At 44.6% G+C, this 21621-nt stretch overlaps 1 protein-coding gene across 1 annotated transcript; it reads right to left on the bottom strand.

Annotated features, from left to right (window-relative positions):
- Nucleotides 1–5766: 5766 nt before the first annotated feature.
- Nucleotides 5767–21420, bottom strand: LOC115748876 (ABC transporter C family member 3-like). The gene is made up of 9 exons (XM_030685520.2): nt 18940–21420; nt 18636–18722; nt 17933–18562; nt 7470–7929; nt 7162–7376; nt 6750–7055; nt 6577–6640; nt 6239–6478; nt 5767–6135 (listed from the first exon to the last, which is right to left on the bottom strand). Exons 1-9 carry the CDS (start codon nt 21334–21336, stop codon nt 6023–6025), a joined length of 4512 nt encoding a protein of 1503 aa, XP_030541380.2. The 5' UTR covers nt 21337–21420; the 3' UTR covers nt 5767–6022.
- Between the last annotated feature and the right edge of the window lie 201 nt (nt 21421–21621).

Here is a 21621-nt window from a genome sequence, read left to right as displayed (position 1 = left end):
TACACCTTTAGGATTGGCAAAGTAACAAAGAAATTGCAGGCAACGAACTTTGAATATTTTAGGTGGCTTCCTGGCAAATTTGCTTGAAGAGACAAGTTGATGGGGGTCATTCTGCAGTGTCTTGTTGATATGTGAACAATTTTTTGCAGATTTAGAACTTGAGCTTCTGCTGATCTTTCTTTTAATCCTCAATTACCTCAGTGATGAAGGGTAGCTTAAGAAAGTGAAAAGCTGCATTTTTTACAATCAAGTATAAGAATCTTTTTGGCAGTTTTCACCTTTAACTAAATTTCTTTAGAAATTTGTTTGCGACTGGAGAGCTTTTAGTAATTACCATTGAATGTTCAATTCAAGTTCAAGTACCACAAAATAAAAATGGGAGATCTTCAGTAGTGTACGAAGACTTCAAATAGATTTCTGGTAAAGAAAAGGCTGAATGTTTATATTGTGGGGCTGATATAGGTTGTGCTAGTAGTCAGGTACCAATTCGATGCATCGTCAATTGTCAAGATGTAAGGAATACCCATATGCAAATGTCAATAACATCTAGAGATCATTTGCTTGCATATGGTGATATGGAGAATTTCCATCAATCACTTATCTGCCTTTGAAGAATTGGTGTCAGCCTACACAACTGAGCATGGCGTTGATGGTGAGAATGAAATCTGTGCGTTAAAGATCCAAAAATAAATGAATAAAAACATTGAGATATTCATTGTGAAGATCCTGAAGCCTCTATTATACAAGCTTCTAGCATATCATCCTTTCATGAGGCCGGAGTTCATAAGCCTTTTGCTGATTTAATATGCTGTTTTCTTAAGCTATGCAAGTATGTTCTTTTCATGTCCTTTGTGACATTATGTTGATGATTGCTAATAAGTTGCCCGGCCACCTAAGAAACTCTCCTGGATCCTAGGGTGCACAGATCTGCAAAAGCAATGGAATCAAAGATGTGGCTATAGAGTTGCACAAAGTTACAGGGGCAGCAAATGATGATCCAATGGAATATGTCTGAATGATATCCTACCCGTCAACAAACACACCAGCATTGCAGTAATCATTTGCATTCTCCAATCAGTTGAAGCAGTCATATGTAATGATGATGATGATTGGGCTGTTAGAAAACTGAAGGAACTTTCTACCTCCTCTCAAAATAGGAATAAAATGAAGGTGAATTTGCTCTTGATGTTAAATTGGTACTGGAGGAGAATCTATTCTCTAGGTTTGAAGCTGTAGTGACTAGCGAGAGTACTATTATCATTTTGCTTTGATGACCTTGAAAGGTAAAATTGCACTTCATTAATGTGAGAGTTGTATGGAGTTTACAACTTAACTTTATTGCTTTGCATGATAAATACGTGCAGACCCTCAAGTAAATCCCCTTCTTAGAATGGTTATGAGATTGTACAAAGCAATTAGCTCAGATAACAAAACTTCAAATTGCCCCTAGAAGTTCCAAGCAACTTCTGCCAAGCACTAGATTTCGTTTTGAATTTGGAAGGAAACCCTTTCCTTTGTGTCAAAGAATTTGTGATATGGAGTCAAGTACAACGCTTAAGCTCGTAACTAAGGTCAAAAGATAGTCATGCAGCTTGGCTTTCTACTGTTGAAGAATTTTTTTTTTAAACACTATGGGAATCTTGATTCCCAAAAAAAAAAAAAAGCTAACCCGACCCGACCCTGCCCGGCCTGACCCGAAGATTTGGGTCATATATAATTCGGGCTCGGGTAGGCTCGGGGCCAGGCTAAGCTAGGTATTGTATAATTTTGGGCCAGGCCATGTAATTTGGGCTTGGGCCGACTCGAGCTAGGCTAAGCTAGGTACTGTATAATTTCAAGCCGAGTCACCCCACCCCGTTGACACCCCTAGTCATAATCTCGTAAGTAAATGCGATGAAGCAAAACTCTCATCCTGCCATGGATAAGTTTAATCAGAACCCAAGCCTAGCCCTTTGGACTAGGGCAAATTTCCCAATGTCTTTCTTATTGCATAAGTTCCTGGATGTATAGCCTAGCCAATGAATGTTTTGTTCGACAAAGCATGAGCATCCATAATATTGGCATCTTAGTACAAATTCGATACCTTTACTAGAAAAAATGGCCAAGAGAGCTAAGTTCATCAATATATTTGATCAGACCACATTCAGTCTAAGGCTTAAGCAAAGGTGTCGTAATTCAATTAAAATATATTAACTGCTTCAACTATAAAATGTTTTCGACATGGGACTCCTAACAAACTCACACTTGTACCTCAACAGACTATACTTTGAGTTATCAAAACCATATGCTTAATTTGGTTTACTAAGTCGAATGACTGATAGACAAACAAAACTATAGGTGGTCTCTGAAGGCTTGTTAGTTATGTGGAGTTTGTGGGCATGGAAATTGAGCTTAGTTATTTGTCCAAGCTTGCCCAAATTTTACCAAGAAATGAAAAATCGCATCTGAGAGCTCAAAAGCGTTACACATGGCTGGCTTGGACTTAGGCAAAAGTATACAAAGAAGCCACTTTTCCAAGATCCCAAATTGCAGGGTTGAAATTTTCATTTTGCCAACTAGGTTTAGGCCCAAAGGACATGTGTTCTGTAAAATTGAAGGCAATTTGCGCGGAATTTTCTTTTAGGGGTCATGCTTTGAGCGGAATGGATTGATGACAAATTTTGGCTGTTTTGCAATCAAGTACCTGATTTTTTTCTTTCTTATTCAATCAAGCACCTGGATTTTCAAATATCGTCGAATCAAGGACGTGAGTTTTTTGGTATTTGTGCGTAAAGTATGAGTCAAAAGGTAAAGGAAAAGGGTTTTGTTGATACTTTTTTTTTTTTTAAGATGAACCCCAAAGGGAATGCTTCTATTCGTTTCTATGTACTTCCCTCGCTATTCAAACACCCAAACAAGAACTTGATCTCCAGTTAATAACCAAGGCTTTCTATTTGATTGTATCGAAATGTCCAATTTACCGAGATTCCCTTATTATGAAAGGAGCTTCAAGAAAATGATTCGAAATTCTTGAAGAGTGGATCCACACAGTACTATATATTGACACCTAAATTTTGACTAATCTTTTTAGTCATTTATTTTGCATAAAAAATTAGAAATTAATTTTAATTCCTACCAAAAATAATTAAATCATTTTTCATACTTATTTTCAAGATTCATGCATTTGCATATTCATTTGGATTGGCAGCAGGCAACTTAAGCTTAATTTGATAGGCTATTTGAACCTAAATTGGCATACAAATTTTTGGCAATTCATGAACATATGCGTCGAAATTTTCAAGCTATTTTTGGAGCTTATAATTTAGGAACAAAGAGGCTTTAATTAAAATGCTAATTTTATACTAATGAACCCTAATTCAAGCCCAGAAAATGTGCAGTAGGCCCATGATCGAATGATAAATTTCGAGTAAGACGTGGATATAGATGTGCTGAATTTTCATAGGCTCTAGGGCCTATTTTGGATTCGATTCAGACTGCATATTTTTATTAAGGAAAGGCATGCTCTCAAACCTTAATTGAGCTGAGTTGGACTTATATGATCAGAATCAATATTTATTAAAATTTTCAAGCCCAACTCAGGCAATGAACTTATGAGGTTCGTCCCAGCTAATGTCAAATAGAGCAATGCGTGGCCGAAAGTTTTATAAAGAAAACAAGGGACCTTCATTGGTTTGAGCCCACGTGAGTTGGAATCAACCGATGACCCCTTACTCCTTCAATCACCAAAAATTGGCCCAATTAACGAGATTAAATCTAGCTTATAATATTATAAATAGACCCTTAAGTCTTCACAAAAGGGGGGGCTCAGAAAGTTCAAAATTCGACAGAGAAAAAAAAGAACAATCGAGGGAAGCTTTTAACGGAGTACCTTTCTCGTTGACTACCAACTGCCCAACCTTCGGTGTCAAAGCAATCCCGAAGAGTTGATCCAGTCATTCGACAATTATCCAGTGATTAAAGCTTGCGCCAGTGGGGTTTTTATGAGTGGTTGGCGGTGACTTTCTGCGTCTGGATACTTGCGGTTTTGTTCTTATATTCTTTTTTCGGATCTTTCTCCGTGAAGCCCACCACCATGGCATCCAAAAGTCCTTGCATTAGTCAGCAACACTTGCTGTCCACAATGGCATAGGACACATTTTATTTGCCCTTAGCCCAGAAGATACCATAGTCGTGTGGTGTTTCCCTCTGGCTATTAAACAAATCCAGCTATTTCAATTCTTAGTTGCAGTGCAGAAATTTCAGCCACGATCCCACTGGCCTTACCGAGAGCCATCACCACAAGGTCCAAGCAGTCCTATTGTTGTGGCCACACCACAAGTTGCTGATCCGCAAGTCCAACCTTCTTGAGTTGGTTCGAAAGAGTCGAAGTTTGATCCGCAAGATTTGGCGCAAGTTCGAAAAGGAAAAAGCATATCTCGAGGATTAGGTATAGTGTCCTATTCTATATTTTAAAATATCTTCCTTGCCTATTTTGCGTGAATTGTGCATTCCATTTCATATCTTGAAGATTTTGTTGCTTGATTTAGGATAATACAATATTCGATTGTCTAATTTGGAAGATTGTGCATCAAAAAATTGAATATTGCATATCCGCATATCCTTGAAAATCTTGAACATTCACTTGAATAACTAAAAGCTAGAAAGTGGATTGCACGTTTAGATTTGGATATTGAATATATTTATATATATATATATATATATATATATATATATTTTAAAGATTATGATTCATTGTAAATATTTTGGGAATTTTGTGATAATCTTGTGATAATTTGAAAATTTACTAAAGATACCCAAGATATTCAAAATATTTCACAATGTAATTGATTAGGAAAAGTTTCTAATCTGCAACCGCAAAAAGGAAATAAGCCTATCTATTAGGCTTTAGATGAAACTATTTCTATAGCTAGAATTTCAAATTTTGAGGGTCGATCCGTCGGGCTTCAGAGCAAAATTTAATTTGAAAGATTTGGCGGTAATCATCTTTTCATTAAAAGATTTGCAATTTAAATTCATTCATAAAAACCCCAAAAAAAAAAAAAAAACAAAAAAAATTTGGAAAAAGAAACAAATAAAAATATTCATGTCTCATGTTTAATTTTCATGTCAAAAAATCAAAGAAAAGAAAAAAAAAGATTAGGAAGACATCTTATCATTTTTAGAAAGATGAATTTTTCTAGAAAATCCTATCTTGTGGATTACACTCAGCAAATAAAATCTTTCGAATCCATTAGGATAGATTTTAAAAGACCTAGATGTCGGGTAAAAAGATTTTCTTAAAAATTTTGGGAATTAATGCAAGTTGAATCCAAGAAACTTTAAGATAATCTTGAACCAATTCACTCACATTTTTCATTAATTTTAATTTCGAAAATACATCAAAAAAAAAATAACATAAAAAGAAAACCCAAAAAATTGCACCAGTTAGAATTCATCAAAATTGCAAAATCGAACTTTTTTTTATGAAATTGATACTGAAAGGATATTAATTGAAAAACTAATGTAATCAGGTTCCGAACTAAAAATCTCTAATTCGTGGAAATAAAATAGTACTCCCGCTATTTTATTTAGATTTCTAATTAATAGTGGCTCCGAAAAAAATAAAAATCTTTTGCAAGATAATCATTCAAACCATAAGTCACGATTTGGTAGAACTTGAGAGAGTTCAAGCTAAGTTAATTAATTTGAGTAATTAATTTAGTAATCCATTAACCTAAAGTTGGAAAATTAGATTTTTAGGTCATGACACTATACACAAGATAAATCTTCCAAAGAACAAGGACTTGCTCCCACTTTACTCTCATTTCCCTCCATCAGAACATTCTCAACGTAGAGATACCATATGCGACGCATATGCAGTATAACGACATCAACCAAATGCGTCTAGTTTACACTTTAAATTGCATCAGATTTAGTAATAAAAGATAGGCAGTTATTAGCAATGGCGTGGCTGAGCGAACTACTCCAACTCCTCTCATCTTTAGAAGCAGTAGTTCCTGATCAACTTGAAGTAGGTGGTTCTTCAATTGCTGAAACCAGACTTGGACCTCATTGTGTACTCTGCTACAAGCTGTTCGAACAATGAAGATTCATTGTCTAGCAATCTTCTCGGCGTATCATATTCAGCAACAAGGCCTGGATACAACCAGAGAGAGAGAGAGAGAGAGGTGAGACAACAATGATGAAGCATAAGCTGAATGTGAAAGGCCGAGATGAGATCATGTTAAAAACTACTGACCGTGCTCTAGGAGGAGAACCATGTCGCTATCAAGAATTGAGGTGATCCGATGTGCAATTGTTATAACGGTACAGTCCGAGAAGTGATGCCTCAGCGTTTGCTGAATCAGATTATCAGTTGCCGTGTCCACAGATGCAGTAGCTTCGTCAAGTACCAAGATCTTGCTTTTCTTGAGCAGCACGCGACCGAGACACACCAGTTGCCTCTGTCCCATGCTCCAGTTCTCACCATTCTCAGTAACTGCAGCTCGAGATAATAGAGCTAAGGGATGAGACAAATTCGACTCCAGAATGTGTTGAGCACTTCTTGGATAGTAAAAAAAGGGTCCAAAAGATAACCTGTAGAATCCAGTTTCCCTTCTTTCTTCCTGACTTCATCCCCAAGTTGGCACTTATCCAATGCCTACAATTGCAAGATAGATTAGTTAACTGTAGTTCCATATTGTATAAGCTGGAAGAGAAACTCTAATGGTGAAAAAATCGGCAATCGTTGTGAAGATAAATGAATGCACCTCCCAAATCTGCTCATCAGAGTACTCCTCAAGAGGGTCTAGATTGCTTCGCACGGAACCCTCAAACATGGTTGGATCTTGAGGGATGATACTTAATCTAGACCTCAGATCGTGCAGCCCAATTGAGGAGATATTAATGCCATCTATTAAGATTTGACCTGCACAGGGTTCTACTATGCGGAAAAGTGTTTGTATGAGAGTCGATTTGCCACTGCCTGTTCTCCCCACGATGCCCGTTTTCATACCTCCAGGAAAAGTGCACGTGATGCCTCGCAGAACAAGCGGCAAGTGTGGAGCATATTGGACCTGGCATTCCGCCCAAATTGTCAGAAAGGTGAATTGTGTCCAAATGACGGCACAAAACATGCTGACAAATTGTTTTGGCATAACAGAAAATAAATTTTCGTAGCACCTGCAGATCGGAAATGGCGATCTCTCCGCATGTTGGCCATGTAGGACGGGGCCAATTATCCGCTATTTTAAGAGGGGGCTCACTTGAGATGCCAGTGTATTGAAGTATCCTTTCAACCAATATAATTTTGTTCTCCATATTACACAAACTCCAAATGACCCTTGTCTGTATCATGTTCAAATTAAGTGCATACGTCACAGCTAAGCCCGCGATTGCTTCAGAGAGAAGAACAGAAGTAGGTTAGGATCACTAATGTATTCATCGGTCTAGATAGCCATTTAGAAGATCTCAGCCAAGGACATTGTTACCTGGGTCTATGAATCCCTCTGGAATAGAGATTAACAAAATCAAAGAGATTCCAAATGTGACCGTTGATAGCATATCCAAGCGAAAACAAAGCCATTCCATTGCTCCAGCAACATGGAACTTGGGCCGAGAATATGCATCAGACAGCTCCATATTTGTGTTCCGGAATCTTGATTCTTGATCAAAGCCATGAATAGTGGTCGATCCAGAAATTGTTTCAGCAAAGTGCTGGATCACTGGAGCTTTGCTCACACCGACCAACCGTGCCAGTTCTCGAGCAGAAGGGATGTAATATTGCTGATACCAGACACAGATTGCGGTCACAGGGATAAAAATTATAAGAACTTGCCATGCAACCTGAGATATCAAAATGATAACTCCCAGGAGCCGGATCATTGAGAAGGCAAATCCTGAAACCATAGATGGAAAGCTCAAATCCAGAGCACTCTGGTCTGTTGAGACCTGAAAAGAAACATTGCATCACAATCCAATCCATCACTCATTCAAGAAAAAGAAATTGAAATAAACAAGACATGAATCAACAAAAGCATAATCTGTCTTCCCTATGGATTCAGATATATATCTCTTTAAACTATTTGTGACGCCTGGGAAATTCCGACTTTGTAATTTGCCCGAATTCAATAAAAAGGGAGAGAATTGAATTTTAGTCGGTGCAAATTTTTGGATCGCAAGGACGTAAACGACAAATTTGGACGAGTCCCGAAATGTCGTTCGGTTTCGATTGGGTCTCGAAACCGTGGTCGCCGTGACTTAGAATTTTTTTAATCCTCGCGCCTAAAATTTTCCGGACCGAACCTAGCCCGTGAAATTCCTAATTTTATCCCCAATCGGTTGAGCCAAAAATCCAACCAGTCCCGATTTGCCAAATTACGGAACCGCCCTTGGATATTATACGTATAAGCCAAAAACCATTAATTTGAGTGACCCGTGGGCCCCACCCAGTCAAATCTGGTCAGCCCCCTAGTCAAGCCCACGTGACCCACTCTCTCTCCTCCCTCTTCTCTCTCCCGCTGGTCTGCTCTTCCTCTCCCTCACTGTTGCTCGCGCGATCACCCCCTCACCGAACAGCTTCCATCCTCCTTCTTCCAGCCTTTTGAGCGACACCACCACCCCCGACCACCACCTCACTCCCCCGCTGTCGCTCAGCCACCTCGTCGCCACCTCCCCGACCACCGCGCGCCGCCCCGGAAGCCGTGAACAGCCGCCCGACGCCCCTGCCCTGTTTCGGGTCCAGTGAGCTTGTGAGCTGCTCCGGCCGCCCCGAGCCGCTTCCGACCGCCACCCACCACCACTCCACTTCCCCCTTGACCCCCAGGCTCTGTCCCACCGCCGAGCACCGCCGGAAACCGCCGCAAACAGCCTAGGTCAGACCCGAAGTCCCGATTGCTCTGTTTTTCGCCGGGTCACTGTTTCGCCGCCCTCCACCGTGTTTCAGCCGCACCCACAGCCCGCCAACCACCCTAGGACATCGTCCTCGACCCCTTGACGTCCCCCAAAGCCACCCGCAACCGATCGGCACCTGTGGAGCTCGATTTGAACCTCGGAAACCCTCCCCTGTTCTGCCCGAAGTTGCCCTGTTTCTGCGCCGATTCTGTGCTGCTGCTGTTCGGCCGCCTCCGGCCGTCCACCGGCGCCGTCGCCGCCACCCACAGCTTCCCCAGACACCCCCCGACCTTGGCCAACTTTCCCCCAAGCTTTCCACAGCCCGAAACCCCCAAAAACAGCCCCGAACGCCTCTGTTTTGCTGCTGCCCCTGCTCTGGCCGAGCACTGTTCACGCCGGCCGGCCACTGTTCCGGCAAGCTCCGGCCACCGGCCGCCACCCCCGAGTCCCGTGCCACCTTCCCGAAGTGTCGCCAAGTCGTTCGGGCCGTCCCGGACCGGGTTGAAGTCGAAGTTCAAGTTAAGTCGCGGACCGCCTTTAATCGTCGTCGGGCCGGGCCGAGTTCGCGTCGCCGCCGCTCGAGTTGAGACCGCCCGAGCAATTAAAATTGTGAGTTAGCCCCTAACTCTTGGTTAGGACGCTAATTGCGTTCGGATTAGATTAATTAGATTATTAGGTATTTAGGTAGCTCGATTATGGCCGGTATAGGTTAGAAACTTGGTTTAGGTTCAATGGCCCTAATTGGTTAAGTTAGTCTAATTAGTTAGGATTTTATGCCTGATTAGATTAGAATTGATGGATTTGACTGATTTGATTGATTGATCGCGAGTGAGCGATAGGTCAGAGACGAGTGCGCAATTGGAATTGAAATTGAGATTAATAATTGACTGGCTGTAATTGACTAATTGAATTATTGAATTGTTGGCCGTGAGTGCCGGTTTGGCTGTTGATTGCCGTGGGGGTTCGATTAGAGGTTAATCGCCCCAAATTGCTTGGTCTGTCGGTCGATTTAAATTGCGCATTCATGTGACCACGTATGAGATAAAATTGCATGTTTTTGCACGAAAACGGCCTTGGGCCAAGTATTTGAACATGCGAGTATGAGCATTCGACCTAAATCCAAGAAATGAACCGGCTGGTTGTCGGATGTGCTTGAGTGGTCATATGATGGGTGTAAACCGTGCCGGTCGTACGGGATCCCGACAAGTTCGTACCGTGCCGGTCGTGCGGAACCACACGACTTGTCAGAAGCACGTCAATTCGTGCCCGTGCCGGTCGTACGGATCACACGAATTGTCGGATGCCGGTCGTAGCTTGTGACGGACCGACGCTCCTTTTTGGAATGCCTGTCACTTATGCCGTGCCGGTTGCACAGGATACATAGCTTTCGATCGCCGTCGCCGGGAAGTAAGGGACGATGCACGGTCCCGCGCAGACACCGCGCCGGTCGTAGTGTTGGGGCCACACCCGGTCGTGTGCGCCAACCACGCCCGATCGCGTGGGTCACCGATTAATAAATGGACTACGTGTGGTGTCCTCGTACATGCAAGTGCTGTAATGCTTTGCAGTGTGTTGAATCGGTTTGGTTGGTTGATTGTTAAGTCAAGTCCGCATTGCATTATATGTGGCCCGGAGGGTAAGCTTGCATGTGGTTGAAATATCCGTTTCGTGTTGATGTGGCTGCTTATTAGGGTGTACGAGCGAATCAACGTCCTAACCGAGCTTAGGCGTTGGCTCACCGAGATTAATTTCTCACCCCGTCGTGGTTAACAATTTTCAGGCCGTGCTGAAGGCCGTGGACGTTAAACCGAGAGGGTTGTGGTAGGATTTTTGGGAGTAGACGAAGGATTAACCTTACCCGACCCCGTGTCTTTTGAGGTCCTAGTGAGCCGCCCCGAAGTATGGGGTTGTACATATTTTTCTGTAACTCAGTAGGGTTAAGATTCGTCTACTTTGGCTTTTGAATGAAGTTATGTTTTGATGAATTGACCGCGTTGATTTTCCCGCTATACTATCCCCGCCGATCTTGTTGTCCGGGAGAATTGCACGTTCCGCATGCGCCGTAATTTCGTAGGTCGATAGCTACCCGGGACGCTATCCTTCATGACCTGTGGCGAGTAAGGTAGGGATGTCGCGAGCTCGAGAGTCGGGGCGTGACATCCCCGCCCAAGGTGGTATCAGAGCAAGGTCAGCCTGATCCATCCGGTCATTGGCCCGGAGTGATAAGGAGCGATTGAGATTGGGATAGTTAGTGGGTTAATAAACGTTGTGCATGTGATTGTTGATTTCTGGATTTAAGTTGTGGGGCTGCCTTCTGACCGCGCTTTGCTCTGGGGTATGCGGGACTCCGTAATTTGCCTGCAAAATGAGCGCACGTGGTAGAAGAGCACCCCGAGGACCTCGGACCGGGCCTGTCAGGCCGATAGGGGAGATTCTAGAGGAAGAAAGAGCGCCGCGCGCTGCAGAGCCCGTTGGGCAAGAGCCGACTATGGCTGGGATTCTCCAAGCACCGGGAGCCATTGGAGACCTTATGGGGCAGCAAGTTAGAAACCAGAATGCTACCGCCTTTGCTGAAGTACCACGGGGAAACGTGCCAGCTGGAGCAGCGAATGTTGGACATCAAGCACATAAGTTAGTGGAACAATTTCTGAAATTGAAGCCGCCCAAGTTCTCTGGGAGCGGAGACCCCGAAGCCGCTACCTCGTGGATCGAGGAGTTAGAGAAGGCGTTTGCCCTGCTGAGGTGTACCGAGGAGGATAAGGTCACTTTGGCCGTTTATCAATTGCGGGGGAATGCGAGTACATGGTGGAGAGCTTCTAAGGACAGAGTCTTTCCCGAAGGTACGGTTCCGGCGTGGAATGCCTTCGTGGAGACCTTTAACGGAAAGTACTTCTCGACAATCGCGAGGGAACAGAAGATGGCTGAGTTCCTTCGCCTGCGTCAGAATCAGCTGTCGGTGGATGAATATGAGGCGAGATTTGCTGAGCTGTCAAAGTATGCCCCAAGAATGATAGAGGACCCTGTGGATAGGGCAAGAAGATTCCGGGATGGGCTGAAACCGGAGATCAAGAGCGTGTTGGTGCCGCTCAACCCGAAGGATTATGACGACCTGTATGAGAGGGCGCAGATGGTAGAACGTGATCCGGCTGAAAGGGCTGCCGCAATCGGATCGCGGTTTGTACCTTCGCACAGAAGGGACATTCGGCAAGGAAAGAGGCCGATGCCTAGTGATAGACACCACATCCCGCCCAACAAGAAGAGGGCGATCGGCAAGCCGATGTTCCGCCAAGATGGAGCATGTCACTTATGCCGCCAAAGGCATGGACCTGGTCCGTGCCCGTTTAGAGGAGGGGCATGTTTTGGATGTGGCCGGTTTGGTCATCAAGTGAGAGAGCGCCCGCGAGACAGCGGAATAGGCCACGGGGGAACGACTGGAGGAAAACGTATCACGGGATCTTCGAATCGGTCCCAAGCATAGAGATAGGATGACGTTCGTGGTAGAATATCCTGGCTATAGGTTAGCTAGGACTAGTCGAGATAAGAAGAACTTTTGTTAAACTCGACTTACGCATATGAGTTGTAATAAGGTGACTTGGTACTTTTATGGATTACGAAAGTTTGAACTCGTCTGTATCTTGATGGTTTCAGCTATCAACTTCCGTCAATACTTCTGGTTGGTAAAATGATTAAGCTACGCAAGAAAGCTAGCGAGAATCATGAAGTTTTAAGCTTGAATTAAAGCTGATAGAAGTAGTGGGATGAACAGTTCTTTTAAGGATGGGAAAACAGCGGGACTTTATGATTGAAATTTTGGGTTGTTATAGATCAAGCCTCGGAAGGCAAAGATTCAGCTTGAGTCGTGGGAATCAATGAGTATCCCATTTGAAGGGATTATGGATATGGAATTGGAGTAACTGATACTCGTAGAGTATGAGTCCGAAATTGGTGCGGCATCTCCATAAGTTTAAGTTATTGATTTTGGTTGATAGCCTCGATTGATGAGGTAAGTAGTGCAGAGGCATCTCGAGATATCGATACACGTTATAGGATTGGTAATGAGCTAATAACTACTGCTACCATAGCAGGGCTTGACAAATGAGGACGCTATTGATCGGAGAAGGCTCAGGATTTTTCTCTCGCAGTGTGGTCATTAGTGACGCCCTTAAGAAGGTCAATGAAGTAAGCGTTCTTACTAAGATGGCGCAGAGAATGACATTTGAGGAGAAGGTCACTATTTGTAACATGAATTATATGCAGAATCTGGCCAACAAGAAGCTATGTCGAGCACACGAAGATGGTTCAACCATGTATCCACTTAGAGAGGATTCCAAAGGGCATACCTCTTTGAGGCTTGGCCAAGCTGTCCATTGCAGGATTATGGATGGGAACATCGTGTTTATCAATAGGCCGCCAGCCACACATAAGTACATTTTACAAGCAATATTGGTTTATGTACACGATTATCATACTGTGAAGATAAATCCCTTGGTCCGTGCACCTCTTAGTACCGACTTCGACGGCGATTGTATCCACCCGTTCTATCCCAAGTCAGCACCTGCAAAGGCCGAGATAGTAAAACTCTTTTCAGTAAGAAATGCAGTTGCTGAGCTCACATGGTGACAATCTAAGTCCGCAACTAGTAACCGATTCCCTGTTGTCGCTGAAGAGAAAATATTTCTTATGCTTTATAGATGTTGCAAACGCTTTTGCAGGCATGCCTTAACTAATGGAGCCTCGGGCAATATGAGGAATGAGAAATTGTAGAAACGAACGGGAAAGGTTCGTAATGGCAAGTTATGAGTTGACGGTAGGATGAGATTTGCCAACTAGCTCTATAAGTCGTTAGGATCGGTGCCAACCTGATAAAAGGTTAAGATTGCGAGATGTGGCAATTCGGGAAGACAACCGATTGGAATACGCAGCGAAAGTCAGGTGAAACCATGGAGCTGAACGAGATGATGATTACAAGAGTTTTGCTATACACTCGGACCATTCACGAGTGACAGCCAAGAGTGAGGGAGGCCACCGAGAGGTTAGAAGTCACCTTCGGCATGGATCATGGCTTAATGTGCTAGTCGGTTGCGCCGTTGATTGAGGTTCGACTATGTGACGACCTTGAATCGGGCATGGATCGATTTGAGTTAATCTTGTTTAGCTGTAAGTCACCCATAGGATCACCCCGAAGTCACTAGGGATTGATACGTGGTGTGAGCTACGAGCTAACATTGATTGACAGACAAGTAGACCATTGATCCAGTGAGGGACGAATTGTACTAGAACCCCGTACCAGCCGCGCAACGGTCAAGGACCGATCACCCTGGATCGAGTGACGCGTGTTGGAAGAATACGGGTCGAGACGAACTAATCCTGCATCAATTTGAATTGGTCATGAGAGGTGATCTCGATAGTACTCGACTTTACCATCGGTCTAGGAACGGGTGATTCCAACCCTAAATCGAGATAATCAAGGTGGCCCTCGACTCGTCAATTGTCCGTGAGCCGAACTGTCATGGCAGAATGAGTGGTCTGACCCTCGGTTCAAATGGGTACACGAAGTCAATGATTCTATGAATATCCCAGTGGTTGCCAGTGATAGTTCCAATCTTGGAGTGTTAAGAAAGAACCAATTAGTATTTGACCTTGCCCATTTAAATAGAATGCTCAAATTGCCATTAGTGTTGATTGAAATTGGCATCTGTGGAACGAGAAAGGAAAGTTGAGCCCTAGGTATATTGGGCCTTTCGAGATTTTGGAGCGGATTGGAAATCTGGCATGTCGTTTTGCACCGCCGTCGAGACCGGCTCAAGTACGTAAGGTATTACACGTGTCAATGTTAAGAAAGTATGAACCAGACCTTGCTCATGTGCTGAGTTATGAGGAAATCGAGCTAGATGAGCGAGCCGGGTACGTGGAACGACCGGTCGGGATCGTGGATAGGAAAGAGCAAGTGCTCCGAAGTAAGACGATTCCGCTAGTTAAGGTGGTTTGGCAACACCATGGGACCAAAGGAGCTACTTGGGAGAACGAAGAAGTTATGAAGAGCAGCTATCCTTATCTTTTTGAAGAATCGTGACTGTACTGTAATTTCGGGGACGAAATTTCCTAAGGTGGGGAGAGTTGTAACGCCCGGGAAATTCCGACTTTGTAATTTGCCCGAATTCAATAAAAAGGGAGAGAATTGAATTTTAGTCGGTGCAAATTTTTGGATCGCAAGGACGTAAACGACAAATTTGGACGAGTCCCGAAATGTCGTTCGGTTTCGATTGGGTCTCGAAACCGTGGTCGCCGTGACTTAGAATTTTTTTAATCCTCGCGCCTAAAATTTTCCGGACCGAACCTAGCCCGTGAAATTCCTAATTTTATCCCCAATCGGTTGAGCCAAAAATCCAACCCGGTCCCGATTTGCCAAATTACGGAACCGCCCTTGGATATTATACGTATAAGCCAAAAACCATTAATTTGAGTGACCCGTGGGCCCCACCCGATCAAATCTGGTCAGCCCCCTAGTCAAGCCCACGTGACCCACTCTCTCTCCTCCCTCTTCTCTCTCCCCGTGGTCCGCTCTTCCTCTCCCTCACCTGTTGCTCGCGCGATCACCCCTCACCGAACGGCTTCCATCCTCCTTCTTCCAGCCTTTTGAGCGACACCACCACCCCGACCACCACCTCACTCCCCCGCTGTCGCTCAGCCACCTCGTCGCCACCTCCCCGACCACCGCGCGCCGCCCGGGAAGCCGTGAACAGCCGCCCGACGCCCCTGCCCTGTTTCGGGTCCAGTGAGCTTGTGAGCTGCCTCCGGCCGCCCCGAGCCGCTTCCGACCGCCACCCACCACCACTCCACTTCCCCCTTGACCCCCGGGCTCTGTCCCACCGCCGAGCACCGCCGGAAACCGCCGCAAACAGCCTAGGTCGGACCCGAAGTCCCGATTGCTCTGTTTTTCGCCGGGTCACTGTTTCGCCGCCCTCCACCGTGTTTCAGCCGCACCCACAGCCCGCCAACCACCCTAGGACATCGTCCTCGACCCCTTGACGTCCCCCCAAAGCCACCCGCAACCGATCGGCACCTGTGGAGCTCGATTTGAACCTCGGAAACCCTCCCCGTCCGCCCGAAGTTGCCCCTGTTTTCGCGCCGATTACTGTGCTGCTGCTGTTCGGCCGCCTCCGGCCGTCCACCGGCGCCGTCGCCGCCACCCACAGCTTCCCCGGACACCCCCGACCTTGGCCAACTTTCCCCCAAGCTTTCCACAGCCCGAAACCCCCAAAAAACAGCCCCGAACGCCTCTGTTTTGCTGCTGCCCCTGCTCGGCCGAGCAACATTCACGCCGGCCGGCCACCATTCCGGCAAGCTCCGGCCACCGGCCGCCACCCCGAGTCCCGTGCCACCTTCCCGAAGTGTCGCCAAGTCGTTCGGGCCGTCCCGGACCGGGTTGAAGTCGAGTTCAAGTTAAGTCGCGGACCGCCTTTAATCGTCGTCGGGCCGGGCCGAGGTTCGCGTCGCCGCCGCTCGAGTTGAGACCGCCCGAGCAATTAAAATTGTGAGTTAGCCCCTAACTCTTGGTTAGGGCGCTAATTGCGTTCGGATTAGATTAATTAGATTATTAGGTATTTAGGTAGCTCGATTATGGCCGGTATAGGTTAGAAACTTGGTTTAGGTTCAATGGCCCTAATTGGTTAAGTTAGTCTAATTAGTTAGGATTTTATGCCTGATTAGATTAGAATTGATGGATTTGACTGATTTGATTGATTGATCGCGAGTGAGCGATAGGTCAGAGACGAGTGCGCAATTGGAATTGAAATTGAGATTAATAATTGACTGGCTGCAATTGACTAATTGAATTATTGAATTGTTGGCCGTGAGTGCCGGTTTATTGTTGATTGCCGTGGGGGTTCGATTAGAGGTTAATCGCCCCAAATTGCTTGGTCAATCGATCGATTTAAATTGCGCATTCATGTGACCACGTATGAGATAAAATTGCATGTTTTTGCACGAAAACGGCCTTGGGCCAAGTATTTGAACATGCGAGTATGAGCATTCGACCTAAATCCAAGAAATGAACCGGCTGGTTGTCGGATGTGCTTGAGTGGTCATATGATGGGTGTAAACCGTGCCGGTCGTACGGGATCCCGACAAGTTCGTACCGTGCCGGTCGTACGGATCACACGAATTGTCGGATGCCGGTCGCGGCTTGTGACAGACCCGACGCTCCTTTTTGGAATGCACATGCTCATTATGCCGTGCCGGTTGCACAGGATACATAGCTTTCGGTCGCCGTCGCCGGAAGTAAGGGACGATGCCTGGTCCTGCCAGTAGACACTGCCGGTCGTAGTGTTGGGGCCACACCGGTCGTGTGCGCCAACCACGCCCGTCGCGTGGGTCACCGATTAATAAATGGACTACGTGTGGTGTCCTGTACATGCAAGTGCTGTAATGCTTTGCGGTGTGTTGAATCGGTTTGGTTGGTTGACCATTAAGTCAAGTCCGCATTGCATTATATGTGGCCCGGAGGGTAAGCTTGCATGTGGTTGAAATATCCGTTACGTGTTGATGTGGCTGCTTATTAGGGTGTACGAGCGAATCAACGTCCTAACCGAGCTTAGGCGTTGGCTCACCGAGATTAATTTCTCACCCCGTCGTGGTTAACAATTTTCAGGCCGTGCTGAAGGCCGTGGACGTTAAACCGAGAGGGTTGTGGTAGGATTTTTGGGAGTAGACGAAGGATTAACCTTACCCGACCCCGTGTCTTTTGAGGTCCTAGTGAGCCGCCCCGAAGTATGGGGTTGTACATATTTTTCTGTAGCTCAGTAGGGTTAAGATTCGTCTACTTTGGCTTTTGAATGAAGTTATGTTTTGATGAATTGACCGCGTTGATTTTCCTGCTATACTATCCCCGCTGATCTTGTTGTCCGGGAGAATTGCACGTTCCGCATGCGCCGTAATTTCGTAGGTCGATAGCTACCCGGGACGCTATCCTTCATGACCTGTGGCGAGTAAGGTAGGGATGTCGCGAGCTCGAGAGTCGGGGCGTGACACTATTCGAGTTATTTTCCATATTAGGACTCACCCTACTTAGAATTCGTCCGCTTGGAGTGGCATCAAAGAACAACATGGGGGCTCGAAATATTGCGAGATGCAATTTATTGAAGAGTATTGTAGCTGTTTTGTAGCCAGCAGCTGCCAAAAGTGTAGACCTGAAAAGAATACAAAAGGAGCTTCCAACAGCCAAAGCTACGTAAACAAGTAACAGTGTCGATCCCGAAACAGCAGGTTCCATGTCCTCCGACACTGGGGTTGCCCATGCCATCCAATAATTGCTTCCTATCTGAAGGAGCATGAAGAGAAACTGGGCCAGTAAAATGAAAGGCACGAGAGCTCCTCCATATGCCGTCGTAATATATTTCCAGTACACCAGAAAACCAACTCTACCTTTCTCTCTCTCTTCTTCTTGAACAAGCTGCCCTTTTGCCCTTACTTCACCATCTTGAACATTTCTTTTTTCTTCCTTCTCCACAGTATTTTCGTTTTGACTGTTTCCATTGTTGACACCAGATGCTTCAGAATCTGGCCCAGCTTGGTGGGAACCAAGCTCAGCTAAAGCTTTCTCATGTGCACCTACTAATTCCATAAAATCTGCTCCGCAGTGAAGAATCTCGCTGTACTTTCCAGCTTCTGTAATCTTTCCATCTCTCATGACCTATCAAATATACCTACTACCATTTAACAAGTGGCTCTAAGCAAAACCAATTTTTAAGTCAGTAATCACTCACCAGTATTAGATCAGCTGTCTGTAGGAATTCTACTTGATGAGTAACATAGATCACTGTTTTCGAACTTAAAAGTCCTAGCAAACATTCCTATCATATAGAAGACTCAATTAGTAATCTTCATGAGAGGTAGCAGAAAATTGAGAAAACAACTCAAATCCAAGACTTGCAAAGAAAATTCTGGCATCTAAGATTTTTTATGTCAAACTTGTTTTTCCATTAAGAAAGCTACACTTCATAATGGTTAATGTAAAGCAAATGATGAGTGGTGTGTGCATAATCAGAAAAGCAGGAAAAAGCGATTAACCTTAAACAGATGAGATCCAGTATGCATATCAACGGCACTGAAAGGGTCATCGAGTAGATAAATGTCGGCATCTTGATAAATTGCACGGGCAATCTGTACTCTTTGCTTCTGTCCACCGCTCAGATTTATCCCTCTCTCGCCTATAATTGTTTGATCCCCAAATGGGAGTATTTCCAAATCCTTCTTCAGACAGCAGGCTTCGAGGGTACCTTCATATCTCTCACGGTTCATCTCCTTGCCGAATAAAATGTTGTCCTCAATCTTGCCACTCTGTATCCATGGAGACTGAGCAACATAAGCCTTACTGCCACATAACTTGAGGGTTCCGGATATCTTCGGCAATTCTCCCAGGAGGCAAGAAAGTAAACTCGATTTTCCCGAACCCACAGTACCACAGACTGCAACTTTCATGCCATTGAATACCTTCAAGTTTATGTCCTTTATTGTGGGTTCGGAGGAAGACGAGTCCCACGTAAAATTCCCCTCAACGATCTCGACTGCCATATCTGTTGTTCCCTTAGGAAGTTTTTCAGCGACATTGCTCTGGAGATCCTCAAGGCGCAGGAATGATGATATTCTGTCAAGTGAGACCTTAGTCTGAGCTATCATGGATAATACAACTGGTAATGCATAGATGGGATCTTGGAGGACCCTGAACGTTGCAATTGCAGATAAGATCTTCCCTGACGATAGTGGGATCCCCAATAACATGCATGTACCAAATGTAGTCACCGAAACAAATGTTGGGGCACCCCAGAAGACAAAAGAGGCCATTGCTTGAGTATAAACGAATTTTTTCAACCACCCTGTCTCAATATTCCTCAATTCAGTAATCTTGGACAAAAACTTCATCTCCCATGCCTGAAGTTTCAAAATCTTCATGTTTCGCAAGATCTCGGAAGTCGCCTTCATCCTTTTGTCTTTCGATTCCATCAACTTTTCCTGAAATTTCTCCTGGAACTTGCCCATGGGAATATTAGCTAACATAACAAGCAGGGAGGCCGCAAGAGCTGCAATAGATGCAAGCCCAAGATTTTTATACAGAATCGCTAAGGCTAACCCAACTTGTACAAGTACTAGCCAAGGTTCGTGCATGCACCAGCAAGAATCACCAATTCTCTCTGCATCTACAGCCATAAAATTAATGATTTCCCCGCTAGTATGCCCTTGTTTTGACTGACGTGAAAGGTTTAATCCCTTGTCATAGATAACTGCAACCAGCAATGAGCGAATCCTAATCCCAACAAGATGTAGCCTAAACATCATCTGCCTAAAGGAGAGGCACTCAACAAGCTTTGCAACCAAAAATGCCGAAACAAGAAGGTAGCCTTCACCTTCAAATTCACGTTGCCCATTAAGAAATTGGACAAAATTATCAATAAGGTACGGACCAACGTAAGAAGCTAGGGTCAAAAGAAGCTCAAATACCGCAGTGGAGATTATTTCTTTCCATTCGGACATGATCAAAGCCTTCACCAGCTTAAACGTAGTCACTCCATTGCTTGAACCAGCATCTGACTCGAGCTTTTTCTTGAAACCTGGTAATGCCCCCACTATACTATCCCGTGGAGCAAGTTGGGGAACATCCTCTAGGTCCAGAGTTTTCTTATTCCCGACAGCAATTAAAGGACTCAACCAGGAGAAACTAATTATACTCAATAAACCCGCTTTTGAGTACGGGGTCACAGTCTTACTTCCGGAGCGTTTACTTAATTCGGTGTTGCTTGCAACCAAGTTACCATTCAAAAGGGGTTCTTCAAGCACATCATCATCGATCTCAATTTTACCAAAGAAACCCACATAACAGCAAAATAAACCGGTGACAACAGAGACAAAATCAGAAACAGAATACCGTGTTTTCACCGGAACATGCTTTCCATACAGAACAATGTCTATGACGAGGCAATAACTTGAAATGGACAAGTAGAAACCCCACCAGAGTCTCAACAAAAGAGGGAACTTTGATACTCCTAAATCGGAGCTTTGGCCGTACAAACAAACACCGAGAGCTCCCCAAGCGAGAGATTTCAGTGCTAAATCCAAAAGAGAAACCAGTTTCTCTTCCGACCAATCATTTGCATGCCAATAAAAGTAGTTGGCCACGCACAACACCAGATTAAACACAGATAAGCTTAAACAGCAAATCAAAGTTGGCTTATAGTACCAAATTCTGCTTCTTCGTCGGCTCTCTTTGGAGCCTACACCATTTCGCCGTGCCCATAATTTCTTGCAAGCCCATGAAACCAAGAGTCCAAGTAACAAAATCAAGTGCAGAGAACCAGAGAAACCACGTAAAAACGTGGTATCGAGCAGAAAATCGCCACCTGAATACATCAGAGTGGAGGAGTGCCGGAGGAAGTTTTGAAGCACCTGCTTTGATGAATCGAAAAGCTCCATTTTCTTCGGGGGAGTCACTGGTTTTCTTTGCGTAGTTATGCGCTATCCATGAAAGAGTGAAGGAAGACTTTTTCTGGGTTGACTATAGACTGGCATGGTTTATCCATTTCTTAGTCCATATTTGTATTAGTGAAAATTGATCAAAATAAAATAAATCGATCAATTTGGATTATATTATTTTTAATCTGATTCTATCTATTAGTTTGATGGGTGTAACAATATGGAGCACAAGAATAAGGAAGAATAGACATAGTGTGAGAAGTACGCTAACCCATGAACAAGTTT

This window comes from Rhodamnia argentea, chromosome 2 (genome assembly GCF_020921035.1).
Source record: "Rhodamnia argentea isolate NSW1041297 chromosome 2, ASM2092103v1, whole genome shotgun sequence".
NCBI classification, from domain to species: Eukaryota; Viridiplantae; Streptophyta; class Magnoliopsida; order Myrtales; family Myrtaceae; genus Rhodamnia; species Rhodamnia argentea.
The sequence above is the reverse complement of the archived record's forward strand: the minus strand, read 5'-3'. Positions and strand labels throughout refer to the sequence as shown.

What these genes read in the sequence shown, in the direction of transcription:
- LOC115748876 (XM_030685520.2), bottom strand. Translation starts at nt 21,336, where the DNA reads ATGGAGCTTTTCGATTCATCAAAGCAGGTGCTTCAAAACTTCCTCCGG. An exon ending in GCGGACGAATTCTAAGTAGG is followed by an intron (nt 7,930 to 17,932) that starts GTGAGTCCTAAT and finishes GTTTCTTTTCAG; the next exon opens with GTCTCAACAGACCAGAGTGC. An exon ending in GGTTCTCCTCCTAGAGCACG is followed by an intron (nt 6,136 to 6,238) that starts GTCAGTAGTTTT and finishes GGTTGTATCCAG; the next exon opens with GCCTTGTTGCTGAATATGAT.